This window comes from Zootoca vivipara, chromosome Z2 (genome assembly GCF_965207765.1).
Source record: "Zootoca vivipara chromosome Z2, rZooViv2.hap1.1, whole genome shotgun sequence".
Classification (NCBI taxonomy): domain Eukaryota; kingdom Metazoa; phylum Chordata; class Lepidosauria; order Squamata; family Lacertidae; genus Zootoca; species Zootoca vivipara.
Window position 1 is genome coordinate 12,756,638 of NC_142585.1, and position 14,445 is coordinate 12,771,082.

The window sequence follows — 14,445 nt, forward strand, 5'->3', positions numbered from 1 at the left end:
GTATTTAACAACAAAGTGATCGCGACAATGACCTATGCCGCCCCACTATAGGGGGGCCGCAGTAAATTTAAGGCCTTTGGAGGTAATCCAAAATCAATTCATGAGACGTCTATTAAAACTGCCTCAGTGTGTCAGTAATTCAGCCATTCGCTTAGAATTAAAAATCTCCTCTCTAGAAACTATTTTCTGGAGGCGTATTCTATGCTATTGGCTGTCTCTGTGGTACAGGCTTCCGAATCGTTATTTGATTCAATGGCTTTGGCGAGACGAGTTTCCTAGTCCCTGGGCAAAAACGATCCATACTAAAATTGTGTCCTATGGACTGTCCCCTTCGGACTTGTTGAAACTAGACCTTGTCACAGCTAAAAGAACCCTCAAGCAAAAACTAGAGGAGATGGACCTCCAGCAAAATGTCATAATGCGAAGTGGTACCTGTTCACCATCGAACCTCGGCATAGTGCCCTCCCCGCAGATTCCATCTTATTTGACATCCCTATCAGTCGAGGCCCATAGGTTATTAAGGCAAGATTTAATGTCTTTCCTTGCAATGTTGTGAATAATAGGTTCTCGAAAGGCCAGAGTTCAGTTCTGTGTGCATGTGACAACAGATCCATAGAATCCCTCCATCATATATTATTCTGTTGCCCCTTGCACATGGTCCCTCGGACCAGATTTTTATCCCCCTTAATATCTGAAACTTTGGATAAGACTTCGGAATCCCAGGTAACATATCTGTTACAGGATAATGAGCCAAGTAGATCACTCCTTGTAGCTAGATACCTGATTGCAGTTCTATCCTACAAGAGGAAAAATGGGTTACTTTATGATTATTGATTTTTTGCCCTAATGTTTGATTTATAGTGGTGACCAGATGATCTAAGTGATATTTTTTACCTTGTAATTGTAATTTTATAATATTTATAGGGATAGGATTTTTATGAATGGAATTGATTTTGTTTACTTTTGTTTTGTTTTGTTCTGTTGTACGATGTACATTGTTTTGTGTTGATATCTTGATATGGGCCTATGGCCGTAATAAAGTACTCTATCTCTATCTCACTTGCTTTACCAACATCAGAGCTTTAACCTCAACAGAAGTATAAAGAAGGCTTGGCTGAGGGCAGACAGGAAAAATGACCCCTGATATGGCCACAAAATGGAGGGAAACATACCAGCCCTGGAGCTGGTATATTTATTCTCTCTCCTACTGTTTCCAATGGGAGCAATATTGCTAAAGGAAAAATCAAAACCTTGGAAAGAGGATCAATACTGCCACTTTCTTCCCGCTTTTGCTCTGCTGCCACAAGCCCAGTAGTGTGTTTGGGGAAACTGGATTGTCCACCTTTGGTTCTCCCCGCCCTGCTGTTGCATTGCTCTGTAATGCTGCAAACACCCGCACACTGGTTTTGAAGACCATACAAAACTCTTTCCCCGCCTGCCCATCTACTCAGTATTGCCAACTATGTCTCACTGACAGCAGCTCTGTCTCAGGTCATTCCTTCCTCATTATCTACATGATCCTTTTAACTAGAAATTTGACTTTTGTCATTCTGCATGCAAAATATATGCTACACCACACTGTCTCTTTAGAAAGCATCTTTTTTTAAAAAAGATGAATATAGAAAGCAGATAAGATATAAATACTGAATTTGAACTGTTCATTCTAATCACAGAATTTGGGTTTAATGGGCACACAGCTTATCAGATTTGTCCAAGAGCTCTGAATTAGTTACAAGTGCTTTTGTTTTTCAGCAGCTGCATATTCCCCCCCCCAAAAAAACTCTCAGTAAAATAAATTTCTGTAACTGCAAAAAATGTGCTATTTAAGTTCTGCTCAACTGAGGTGTCTGGATATCTGTGCTAGATTTACAACTCTAAATATCCTTAGAACTTACTTTTTCTGTTTTCTCCTCTTCCTTTTCCTTTTCCTTCTCTTTCTCTTCAGTCTTTTCAGAAGATAATACAACCACTGTAAGCTTCCTCACAATTAGTTTGGCTTCTCCAATTTCTCGTTTATGTTCTTCAATAATAGTGTTGTCTGCTGGAAGGAGCTAAAGAGACAATTTGGAGATTCTTATAAAGATGTTTTACTTAATTGTGAATACAGATGCCTACTGTAATCTTCAGTAAAACTCCCTAAAAGAGATACTTGAAATACCGGAGCTGAAGATTACGAGATTAAGAACAAGTATTGTGCCTCTGGGCTACATCCTTACCCCTCCCGCCACAAGTGCCCATTTTCAAGTACATATATGGTTTATTAGTGTCAGTTCCTCATTATGTCTGAGCCAGAAACCAGTTTAAGCCAGAGTGGATTTAAAACAATGGTTTTTTAAAAAAGAAAAAGAAAAATAAATCAGATTTTTTTTTATTGATTTAGGGTGAGGCGGGGCAGATTGATGCAGAAAAATTCAATCTCATATTTTATTTAACAAAAATGAGTCAAGTAATAATTTTTTTGCTTTATGCATGGCATAACTAATCAGTATTATAATAGCAATCAAAATAAACCTTTAAAGTTGGAAGATAATGAAAATATAATGACTTGAGTTAAAAAAATGGGTTTTGTATCATTCTGCCTCACCTACGGGGCCCGTTGATACACTGGATGGGGCAGTTTGATACAAAGCGTAAATTGTATGAGAATGGTAATTATTTACAAATTTTAATGAAAAAAACCTTTTTATTGTGAGAGATCATAATCAGCCTTACAATTTGTTACTTAAAATCTAAATTACAAACCTAAGTGTTTCACAAATATCATAGACTTTATGGCAGGTTTTCTTAACAAAACATCAAAACTTTTATTAATCTTTCCTCAAACACCTACCCATTTAAAAAAAGCTTTGAAAAAACTTAAGTATAAGAACTCACATTAGGTAGTCAAAAACAGTAATTTAAACAAAATGCTTACATTTAGCGTCTATTGCACATTATATCCACTGAAGTCAATAGAAAAAGTATAAAGAGATGATGTTCGAGATGTGCCCTTAGAGAAATTTGTTTTTTGCAACTGCAAAACATCCTTGAAATCAATGCTTACCTTATCTTCTACAGTGGGGAAGACAAACATACAAGATCCTGGTTTTCCCCTGTGATCTGACACTGAGATAAACTTACCAATAAGCAACTACATGAACAGTCCAGAATGCAAATGTGCACAGAAATTAGCAATGAGATACTGGGGTTTTTTTTTTGTAAGCCACAAGTAACAATCTCAATAAAAATAATTCATATGAGAAGTTTTCACTTCAAGAAAAATTAATAACTTACGTGTACATAAAGGTCTTCCAAATCTATCAGATTGCTTTGCAAAAGTACTGCAGCAACTCTATACAAAGAAACAGGTGTCTCTCCATTTGGCTCCTAAAAGAAAAGAATAGCTTTAGAAAGGCAGTTCAGAGTGTTACAGAACATTAGAGGGTCCTCCATTTTAATACAAAGGTAAAGAGGGTGGAGGTTTAACACAGAAGGCATCTGCATGCAAGAACTTGCACCGTGGTGAATGAATCAGTTGTTATATTACCACTGCTTTTAAAAAAAAGTCTAAGTGCTTAATCTTCTGACAGTTCAATTTTCCTTAATTTGCTGTAATAACTTCTATAATATGAATTAGCCTAGTGTGACTGCAAAAAACAGATCCACTGGAGGGGGATCACAAGAGACGATGAACAGAACAAAGAGGATTATGTTCACCTCTCCCTATACCCACGTTTTTCATCTCCTCCGTAGAGCCAGTTATGGCGACAGCTGCCCCTCTGCTTGAGCCAGAAACTGTGAGCAACAGCTTCAGAGGCAAAATGGTGTGATGGAGATAAGGATCAGCCATCACAGAGACTTGTCAGGCTCAGAAGATAAACAACCTTCACCACGGGAGAAAGATGAGCTCATCTCCCAAGTACAAAGCACTCAAATCCTAGCAATGCCATCACTGGGGAGGGAGGAGTTTGCTTCATCTCCCTTTTGGCACTTCCAAACATATTGTGGGTTGGTGTGGGACTGTGATAAGAGAATGCACGGTATGTTGTCCTCTGTGCCAATTTCACATGGTTTGATGCTTAAAACTATTCAGCACTGATTTGCAATCTTAATGCAAAAGCACTCTGTTAAATATGTATTCAATTTATCTCAATGTACACATTTTCAAAACATTTTATCCTAAGGTAAACATTTTTAAATGTATTTCTGTGCTGTTTAAAGACAAGAACTGTATAAAACAATTTGAAGGAGTGGAAAACACAAAGGATATTTATAAGCTGATCTGCATAGCTCCTCATTAAGCAGCATGCACATTTAGCAGGGGTCAGCAAACTTTTTCAGCCGGTCCACTGTCCCTCAGAACTTGTGGGGGCCGGACTATATTTTGAAAAATAATAATGAATGAATTCCTATGCCCCACAAATAACCCAGAGATGCATTCTAAAGAACACATTCTACTCATGTAAAAACATGCTGATTCCCAGACCGTCCGCGGGCCGGATTTAGAAGGCGATTGGGCCACATCCGGCCCATGGGCCTTAGTTTGGGAACCCTGATTTAAAGCTATGAGGCTCATTAAAACCTTAGGTCCAAGTAAACATAAAAAGCTAGCCATGATTACCTTTTCACATTCAACTCAATTAAGCTTAAGTACAACTAACTGGATCCGACACAAAATTATTCAGACTAATGTTTCATATTAAGAAAATAAGCATCAGGTAACTGAAAAACACACTAATACCAATGAATTTTAGACTACCAATACCTGCATTACCTGATAAAACTTGAATTTGAATCCAAGGATATGGCAGAGTGTTTGAGGTTCACACATATACATATAAGATTCTATCAAAGGTACAAAGAATTCATCACATTCTGGCCTGCATTCATAGACTTCTAAAATAATATCCAACACTCTATTAGGATCGAGGTTGAAACACCCTACAAAAAAAAAAGATTTAAAAAGTTATCACTGCCTAAGGCAACTAAAACAACCCTTTTAGCTGTATCAGAAAATGTTTTCTATCAATTCTAAACAGAAATTTATTAACAGTCTTTCATAATTAGGCACATCAATATCAGTACATTTACAGGAATATGGAATTTGCCCTGTGTCTTTACAGGACTAGATATCAGAATTAAGGGTTGTTTCTGACTAACTTAAGTTACAGCGGGCCTATTTGGAATGTGACTTAGGTCATATACCTCCCTTAGAAACTATAGAGACATGGCTAAAATTTCAGTTGGGCTGAATGTTCAAAACCAGGCAACATTCAGTTTTGGGGGGCGGAAGTGTTTATAAATTAAAATTAGCATTGGGTTAAATCCAAGACATATCATATCCAGGAAAAATGTCAACATGCCAGTGTATTTGCCTTACCTATTAAAGATTTGATATTTTCTAAGATCAGTTCACTGGTGATATTGCCAGATAAATCTTGGCCGAGTTCAGCAATCAGTTTTGCATAGCCTTCATTCTCTTCTCTTAATAAATTGAATTTCTGTTGCTTATAACTACAGAAATAAGAATAAAGAACAAAGATAACATGTTTACATTTTTAAATTAAAGCCAGTACTTACAGTAATACTGAACTGATCATATCGGCATTTATTTCTCTAGGTTTTCATATTACGTTTCCTTAGATGTGAAACTTAATTCAATTTAAGAATTCGTTTATATGGTCTATTTAACCCAGGTATGGAGAACCTTTGGCCCTCCAGATGTTTGCTTAACTAAAACTATCATCATCTCTGGCCCTTGGCCATGCTTGCTAGGGCTGATGGGAGTTGTAGTTCAGCAACTTCTGAAGGGCATAAGGTTCCCACTCTTGATTTAACTCTACAGTGGTACCTCGGTTTATGAACACAATTGGTTCCGGAAGTCTGTTCATAAACTGAAGCCTTCATAAACTGAAGCGAACTTTCCCATTGAAAGTAATGGAAAGTGGATTAATTCATTCCAGACGGGTCCGCGGAGTACTCAACGTGACGCGTACTTAACCCGAAGCATGGGTGTAATTGGTTCCGGAAGTCTGTTCATAAACTGAAGCGTTCATAAACTGAAGCGAACTTTCTCATTGAAAGTAATGGAAAGTGAATTAATCCATTCCAGATGGGTCCGCAGCGTTCGTAAACCGAAAATTCGTAAACCGAGGTGTTCATAAAGCGAGGTTCCATTGTACTGCGTATAAGCTACATGCTGATACAAGCTGCTTAAGTGTTCTTAGTTTGCTTGAGTAGTGAAACAAACCAAATAACGGATGTCTCAGCAGCAATCCAAAAAAGAATTCATGGCTTGTTGGAGAGAAACAAACACTGGTTCAGACACAAAGTCTGCTGCTCCATGTTTTGTTTCACTGATTATAATAATAATGTAACAATAATATAAGAACAACAATGAAATAAAAGTGTTTAAGCTACATGCATCAACTTGTAGCTTCAGCCCAGCATGCTGAATGTGGTCGCTGAGAAAGGTTTTTAGCCTAAATGGTTCAAGACTTTGGCTAAAATGCAGCCAGAGAGACACATACAGTAGTACATCATGCTCAAGATGAAATATCTGAAATTTTCAGATACTGTATTTGAGGAACTGCATTTCCTGATCTCACAGTGCAAAAACCTGGTGCCCGTGTACGGTACAATATTATGAACACAGAACCATTTAACATTAATTCCAAAATAAAGAGTGAAACTTATCTTTGAAACAGGGCAAGGTATTCCTACAGTCATGAGATACTTCTGTGTCAAAGATGACAAAGGATTTAGATCCAAAGTTTTGTGTATGATGTTACATACATACATATTAATGCTTTTCACTCTCACACAGACACCACACAGAAAGCCACTACTTGAAGACTGGTGAACCTCTCTATACAGTATAAGCATTTAATAGATGCAAAATAATGCAGCTGGAAGAAGCCATTTGCAACTCCTATCTGCATACAGTATTTCAATGAGCCCCAGGTATGTACTGTACAAGTGGCTGTTTAGACTGCAGCCACAAGTTCTACAATCTGATAAGACAGGACATAAACATTTGGACGAACTTATTATTTTAAAAAGCTGTTGGAATACACTCAATTGGAACTTAGTTTTGTACTTACAAAAGTTTTGTCTTGATTTTCACAGATTTCTGATTAAACTGCTGAGACTGCTTGATCAGTCCTAATGATTCTAATGTTTCTGGGTCCAGACGTTCTTTTAGTATAGTATCTGAAACCAAGTACTGAGTGGAAAAAGAACACAATAGACATTATCTATTGCAGCATCTGACCTTTGGTTATCTTACAATGAAAACAAAAATAATTCAAATTAAAGACATGAAGATTCAAGCCTGGTGAAACTCATGTGACTGAACGTTTCTTGGTACAAAAAAGCCTTCCTAGCAAGAAAATGGGAGGTTTCTAGCCTAGATTTCTCTCTATAATATGGTACTTCCGAGAGAGAGAGACGACAGAAAAACATTCAGTCACTTGGAACCCCACCTACCGGTATAATCTAAAGAGGCACAGCTCAGACACAGGTTTAGCAGTGAACTGAGAGCTAAGCATAAGTTTCAAGGGGTGAAATTCTACATTTCACTTGTGCAGAACTGTATAAATTCCACAAGAGGGCAGCAAAATGAACTGGAGACTGTCATCTTTTCACAAATGGCCTGTCTCAGAAAAATGCATTAAATCTGGATAACGAAAATGTAGCTAAAATGTAGGGATCAGCAATCTAATTATACCCTGCATAGAAATTTTGACATCGCCACCTAAAACTCAACATTTTCCTTTTTTTAAAGCAAAAAATATACAGAAGCATAACTTACCAAACATGCTGACACCAACTGCATGAACTGATCCCTCTTGCTTTTTTCTTCTAAGCAACTAGTTTCTATATCTTAAAAAACAACACAAGATGAATTGGTATAATGTATCAACAATATTTGCCTGATTTCTGAGTCTTCTGTTCTGTGATTTTTCATTTCAGAAAATATCCTGAAAATATGCCTATCAAACAACTACCCCAGAATTTAGTGTTTCCGGAGTACTTGTTTGATAGGTATAATTTGGCTCACAGGAATAGTTGGCTATTCCAGTAATAAGGATTGATTTTAGAAGTTTCTTATTAAATACAGTAAATGTAAGATTAGCTCATTCCCCGAGCCTAAATTAGAATGCTATTTCCTGCAGCTTTATTTTAAATAAAGCCCAGAATTACTTAATAGTGCCATCTTGTGCATGCTTCTTGAGAAGAAAACTGCATTCAATAAGGCTTAGTCCTACATAAGTGTGCACAGGTTTGCCAACTGCAGTCTAATGCATAGCTGCCAAGTCTCCCGTTTTTCACAGGAAACCCCCGGATTTTAATCCGTTTCCCACTGTTATCCCGAATAGAAAAAAAATCCTGGAAATCCCCTGGATTTCCTACCTGCCAGGGAGGCTCCATTTCGGGTGCCGCTCTGCCCATATCTGGGCACCGGAAATCGGGCAGCGCCGGCACCGGAAGTTGCTTCTACGCATGTCGAGACATGCATAGAAGCGACTTCCAGCACCGCACTGCTGCTGATCCCGCATTTTTCAGTGGTAGACTTGGCAGCTATATCTAATGATACTAACACTCTTGTATATTCACAGATCTAATCACACAATTGTGACCAAGTCACAAATCTAATCATTATTTAGCTCAGGACCTGATAAGACAAATAATTTCAGACATGATTTACAACCTGCCTACATCTAGATTTGTATCATATTTTCTCTCCCCTGCAATGTTTTAACACAACTAGCAAACATTATGCCTATAAAGAGAATCTATCTGCGGTTAAAACAGAAACTGCCAAGGTTGCAAAAGTCTAAGACTATTTTATTTTTCATACACATGCCTTCCTTTTAATAATTTTAGTTTTTTCTCCTTCTTCATACAGTGGAACCTCGGTTTATGAACACCTCGGTTTATGAATTTTCGGTTTATGAATGCCGCGGACCCATCTGGAACGGATTAATTCATTTTCCATTACTTTCAATGGGAAAGTTCACTTCAGTTTATGAACGCTTCAGTTTATGAACAGACTTCCGGAACCAATTACACCCATGCTTCAGTTTATGAACGCTTCAGTTTAAGTACTCTACGGACCCATCTGGAACGGATTAATCCACTTTCCATTACTTTCAATGGGAAAGTTCGCTTCAGTTTATGAACGCTTCAGTTTAAGTACCCCGCGGACCGTCTGGAACAGATTAATCCACTTTCCATTACTTTCAATGGGAAAGTTCGCTTCAGTTTATGAACGCTTCAGTTTATGAACAGACTTCCGGAACCAATTGTGTTCATAAACCGAGGTACCACTGTATTTCTAATTTGTAACCATTTTTGGTAAGCAACATTTAATACATTAATTTGAATAAATTTGAAAACAGGAATAGGAAACAATTTCCCATGAACATGCTTTGAAAACCTATAAGGCATCAAAAAAACTGTAAATAATAATGACACCAAACTTAGCATATAACTAATTTCATTTATTTAAACCATGATTACTCAGATACTGTATAGAATACAATGTGTTCATTGCTGAATAATAACCAAGCTTTAGAAATCACTAACATAGAATGGTCCAAGATAGTCACATTAAATCTTAATAATTGTTTGGTTAGTGGATTATCATCCTCTAATTTTATGGTAGCTAGGAATTAATGCTTTTGGATAAGCATTTTATTCTATCAGCATAACCATATACAGTACTCAGAGGTTGCTGCAGAAACTTGCTTTACATGTACAGTGGTACCTCTGGTTACAAACGCTACAGGTTACAAACTCCGCTAACCCGGAAGTAGCTGCTCCTGGTTGCGAACTTTGCTCCAGGATATAAACAGAAATCGTGCGCACAGTGGGAGGCCCCATTAGCAAAAGCACGCCTCAGGATAAGAACGGTTTCAGTTTAAGAATGGACCTCTGGAACGAATAACCAGAGGTACCGTGTTTCTCATATTATAAGACATGTCTTATATTTATTTTTTCCTCAAAAAAACACACTATGGCTTATTTTCAAGGGATGTCTTATTTTTTTCCTCCTCCTCCTGCTGCGGCCGGCATTGCTGCTGCGCCTATCACTATGTCTTATTTTCGGGGTATGGCTTATATTCCTTGAATGCTTAAAAATCCTGCTATGGCTTATTTTATGGGTATGTCTTAAAATATGAGAAACAGGGTACCACTGTACAAGCAACAATGTAAGCTAAAATATATGTGATTTTTGGACTGCTTTTCTGTACAAAATACAGCAAATTTCTTTTCAATATCTGCTAAAACAAATTAAAGTATCGTGTTGTAAGAAACTGGTTAAAAAACACTCCGAACAACAAGAACTTGACACAAACAGTGCAATGTAAAGTTGTCCTGTTCAAATTTCCAGCCAGACCTGTTCTCTTTTAGGACACTTTTTGATTCTGCTTCTCTCCCTTATTGCCCTTTCGCTCATCAATAGACATGCAGCATTCCATAATCACTGATCATACTCGGTCCTCATTGGACTTGTGTGGGTGAGTTCTCCCCGCCCCACCCCATTTACTATACTCCCGCAAACCTTGATGTTTCTCCAAGCATAATGATAGTCCCTCTTGTATCTGAATGCCCCTGTTTTGGCTCCACAGTTATCAGCACTAAGCACCTGAGCTTGCTATTAGAAGTAGTGATTATTTCAAGAGAAGTTAACCTTATCCCTTCATGGTGACCTGGGTGCTACATACTAAATGTGACAGTGCTTCTGAAGGTAAAGGGGGGTGGGCTTACCTAAAATGCAAAATACATCTGCCAGAATGGAGGGCATGTCATCCCGAAATTCCTATTAAAAGAAAACAGCTTGGTGAGTACAGTATGTTTTAACTGTATACATCAGAGTGTCGCCCCAACAGCTAAGGAAAACTGATACAACTGTTAAGTCTCACATGCTTTTAGTTTTTATCCGAAGAGCAATGGCAAATTGCCTCTGCAATATAATCCAGAGGTCATCAGCTATAAGCTATTATAAAACAGACTATTTAAGAACAGTGACTACAGCAGTCTCAAGAAACACCATTTAAAGCACAAAGTGAAATCCTCTTCACTCTCAAACTCAAATGTAGGCCATGAAACTGGTTAAATTGTATGTTCTGAAATCCTACTGATTTCAGTGGAGAAGTTAAGTATGAACAAGTGTTCATCCCGTACACATCAATAGCACTTAAACATGTGCTGAATTAGCTTGGCTCAACTGTACCCTTAGTTGTGTTAGACCTGCGGTCAGCAAACTTTTTGGAGGGGGCTAGTTCACCATCCCCCAGACCTTGTGGCGGGCCAGACCACACACATGCAGCAGAGGGGGCCTCTCTCTCTTCCCCTCTCTCCCCAGCCCCTCCCCTCCCCCTGCCTACCTATGCTGCTGCTGTCGGCACTGCACTCTCCAAACCGCAGCTCTTGTGCCTGTCCTTGTAAGGGCTGCTTTTGGGCTGCTCGTCCCGCCGCCGCCAACAACAGCCTCTGCTGCTCGCAAGGGCAGGCACACGAGCCATGGTTGGCAGAGCACAGCGCAGCACCTCTCCCAACCGCGGCTCCTGTGCCTGCCCTTACGAGCAGCAGAAGCTCGCAGCGGCGGCGGCGGGAGAGGCCCGAAAGGGCTGTCTCCGGAGAGGCGCTGCCCAAAATGGTGCTCAGCCAGCTCACCCCAGCCCCCTTCCTCCACTACGCAGGCCAGGAAGAAGGGCAGGGAGAAGCCCGGGGGGGGGGGGAGAGGAAGCGTATGTGAGAGGGAGAAGGGGGGGAAATGGCACTGGGGGAGGAAATGGTTGCACCAGAAAAAAAGTTAATGGAAAAAAATTAACAACAGAATCGTCGATCCACGAAACGTCTGCAGACCAGATCCTGAGGGTAATTGGTCTGGATCCGGCTCGTGGCTCATAGTTTGCCAACTCGTTTTAGACTAAGAATACAGTCATACCTCTTCTTGCAAAAGCTTCACATTGCATTTTTTAAGTTAAGAACGCAGGTTTTGTCCTGCATGGTTCGCACATGCACAGAAGCGCCACTCTGGTTACGGACTTTTCAGGGTGCAAACAGCACCCCAGAACAGATCATGTCTGCAACCAGAGGTACCACTATAGTGACCACCTAATTAAAACACAGAAATGAAATTTTAATCATAAGCCACCTCATTTTTGTTCTGCTCCCCAAACCTTAAATAGTATAATTACATCAAAATGAATCAGAAACAGATTTTGTTATTAGTAGTCAGCCTGACATTCAAACCTCCTACTTAGAACATTCTGGCACAAAGAACAGAATTGTGGCAGAAAACCATTCTCCAACTTTCATTTGGAAATTTAAAACAGTGTTAAACTAAGAAGTTTTTGGTAATAGGTACCACAAAAGTATACTTACTATTGCATCATTAAAGACACTGGATGCTTGATCATGCTTTAGGTTTCCCTTGACAACATGGTATGCAAGCTCATATAAAGCCTGCTGGATACCTGCAAGACATGGGGGGGGGGAATTGTGCTGAATTATGTAATTTTAAACTCTCATGAGTGTATTTTATAGCATTCCTATACAATAATTTCACAGAATTCATTTTGTTATTTCCAATTACGTTCAAATGATGGCTGAATATTACCAAGATAGATTTCAATCCAATTCTTTTTCACTAAAACCTGTTTTTTGCCAAAAATGATTTCAAGACAGGTTTTTGATAAAAGGTGAAAAATGTCTAATATATAGGTATCAGAGCAGTGTGCTGTTGCACAGTTCCTATTGGTTTCAAGAAGGCTTGCAAAAGGGAATGTCCCAAGAGACTGTGCAAGAGCTCTGATCCAAAAATATACCAAATTTATATATTACACGCTCAATGATCTCTTTTCAAGTTTATCCGTTACTATTGCCATAAGAAAACATCGCTTAAACCAAAAAGTGCTAAGAACTGTGATCCGCTCACAGTACTAATGGATAAGTTTAATTTAACTCATTTTTAACCTTTTGCACCGTTACTTCATCCTCAAGAAACTTCTAGAGGAGTGAAGGAAGCTCCTCACACTTATTAGCTGTATCCTACTTCCTTCTACCATAGGCAGAAGCAAATTAAGTAGGCATATCTCAGGTTTATTTGAATATAAACCCACAGCACCACTGAGTGCCTCCTGAGTAAATTATAGGGACCAGGTATTGCTCCAAAATCCTGTCTTTTATTCATGATAAAGTTTGTCCTTTTTTAACAGTAGTCTGGGATGAGTGATCACTATCTCAGACTAGTCCAACGGCTGGCATACAACTATTGGGACTGTATATACTTTCTTCTTTGAATAAACTTTTCCATGCATATGTTAAAATGTTTTTAAGATGTTCATTTGAAAAGTAGCTAGCTATGTGGTGTGGAATGGCTGCTATACAAAAATCATGTTTAAAACTAGTTTGAAGGCACACAACTAGTTTTGAAAGTTTCTACAGTGAGGGGGGGGGAGTATTTGATCCCCTGCTAAATTTGCCCATTTGTCCTCTGACAAAGAAATGACCAGACCATAATTTTAATGGTACATTTATTGTAGCTGTGAGAGACAGAATAACAACAGGAAAACCCCCAGAAACCCAGAAGACAAAAGTCAGAGATTGATGTGCATTATAATGAGTGAAATAAGTATTTGATCCCTTTGCAAAAGATGACTTAGTACTTGGTGGCAAAACCCTTGTTGGCAATTACAGAGGCCAGACCTTTCTTGTAGGTGGCCATCAGGTTTGCACACATCTCAGGAGGTATTTTGTCCCACTCCTCTTTGCAGATCCTCTCCAAGTCAGTAAGATTTAGAGGATGACGTGTAGCAACTTGAACCTTCAGCTCCCTCCACAGACTTTCGATGGGATTAAAGTCTGGAGACTGGCTAGACCACTCCAGAACCTTAATGTGCTTCTTCTTGAGCCACTCATTTGTTGCCTTGGCTATGTGTTTTGGATCATTGTCATGCTGGGATACCCATCCTCAATCTATTTTCAATGCCCTGGCTGAGGGAAGGAGGTGCTCACCCAATATTTGACAATACATGGTCCCGTCCATCGTCCCTTCGATGCGGCGAAGGTGTCCTGCCCTCTTAGCAGAAAAACACCCCCAAAGCATAATATGTCCCCATCCATGTTTGACGGTGGGGATGGCGTTCTTGGGGTTGTAGGCAGCATTCCTCCTCCTCCAAACACGGCAAGTTAAGTTGATGCCAAAGAGCTTGATTTTGGTCTCATCTGACCACAACACTTTCACCCCGTTCTCCTCTGGGTCATTCAGATGTGCATTGGCAAACTGCAGAAGGGCCTGTACATGTGCTGTCTTGAGCAAGGTAGCCTGACATCTGGCTGGTTGATAGGGGATCAAATACTTATTTCACTCATTGTAATGCACATCAATCACTGACTTTTGTCTTCTGGGTTTCTGGGGGTTTTCCTGTTGTTATTCTGTCTCTCACAGCT

At 39.2% G+C, this 14,445-nt stretch overlaps 1 protein-coding gene across 4 annotated transcripts in view; it reads right to left on the reverse strand.

The window, feature by feature from the left end:
* The window catches only part of THOC2 (THO complex subunit 2), a 63,978-nt gene that overhangs the window by 38,897 nt on the left and 10,636 nt on the right, over nt 1–14,445 (reverse strand). For all 4 annotated transcript variants that reach the window (XR_015948649.1, XR_004692422.3, XM_088664498.1 and 1 more), the window contains exons 3-10: nt 12,379–12,470; nt 10,756–10,807; nt 7,793–7,863; nt 7,083–7,204; nt 5,360–5,493; nt 4,754–4,920; nt 3,274–3,366; nt 1,896–2,051 (exon numbers count right to left, since the gene is read on the reverse strand). Coding sequence is in view for 2 of the 4 variants with exons in the window: in XM_088664498.1 (XP_088520624.1) it covers nt 1,896–2,051; nt 3,274–3,366; nt 4,754–4,920; nt 5,360–5,493; nt 7,083–7,204; nt 7,793–7,863; nt 10,756–10,807; nt 12,379–12,470 (887 nt within the window). In the remaining 2 variants the exon portion in view is untranslated. The remainder of the gene's footprint in view (nt 1–1,895; nt 2,052–3,273; nt 3,367–4,753; nt 4,921–5,359; nt 5,494–7,082; nt 7,205–7,792; nt 7,864–10,755; nt 10,808–12,378; nt 12,471–14,445) is intronic.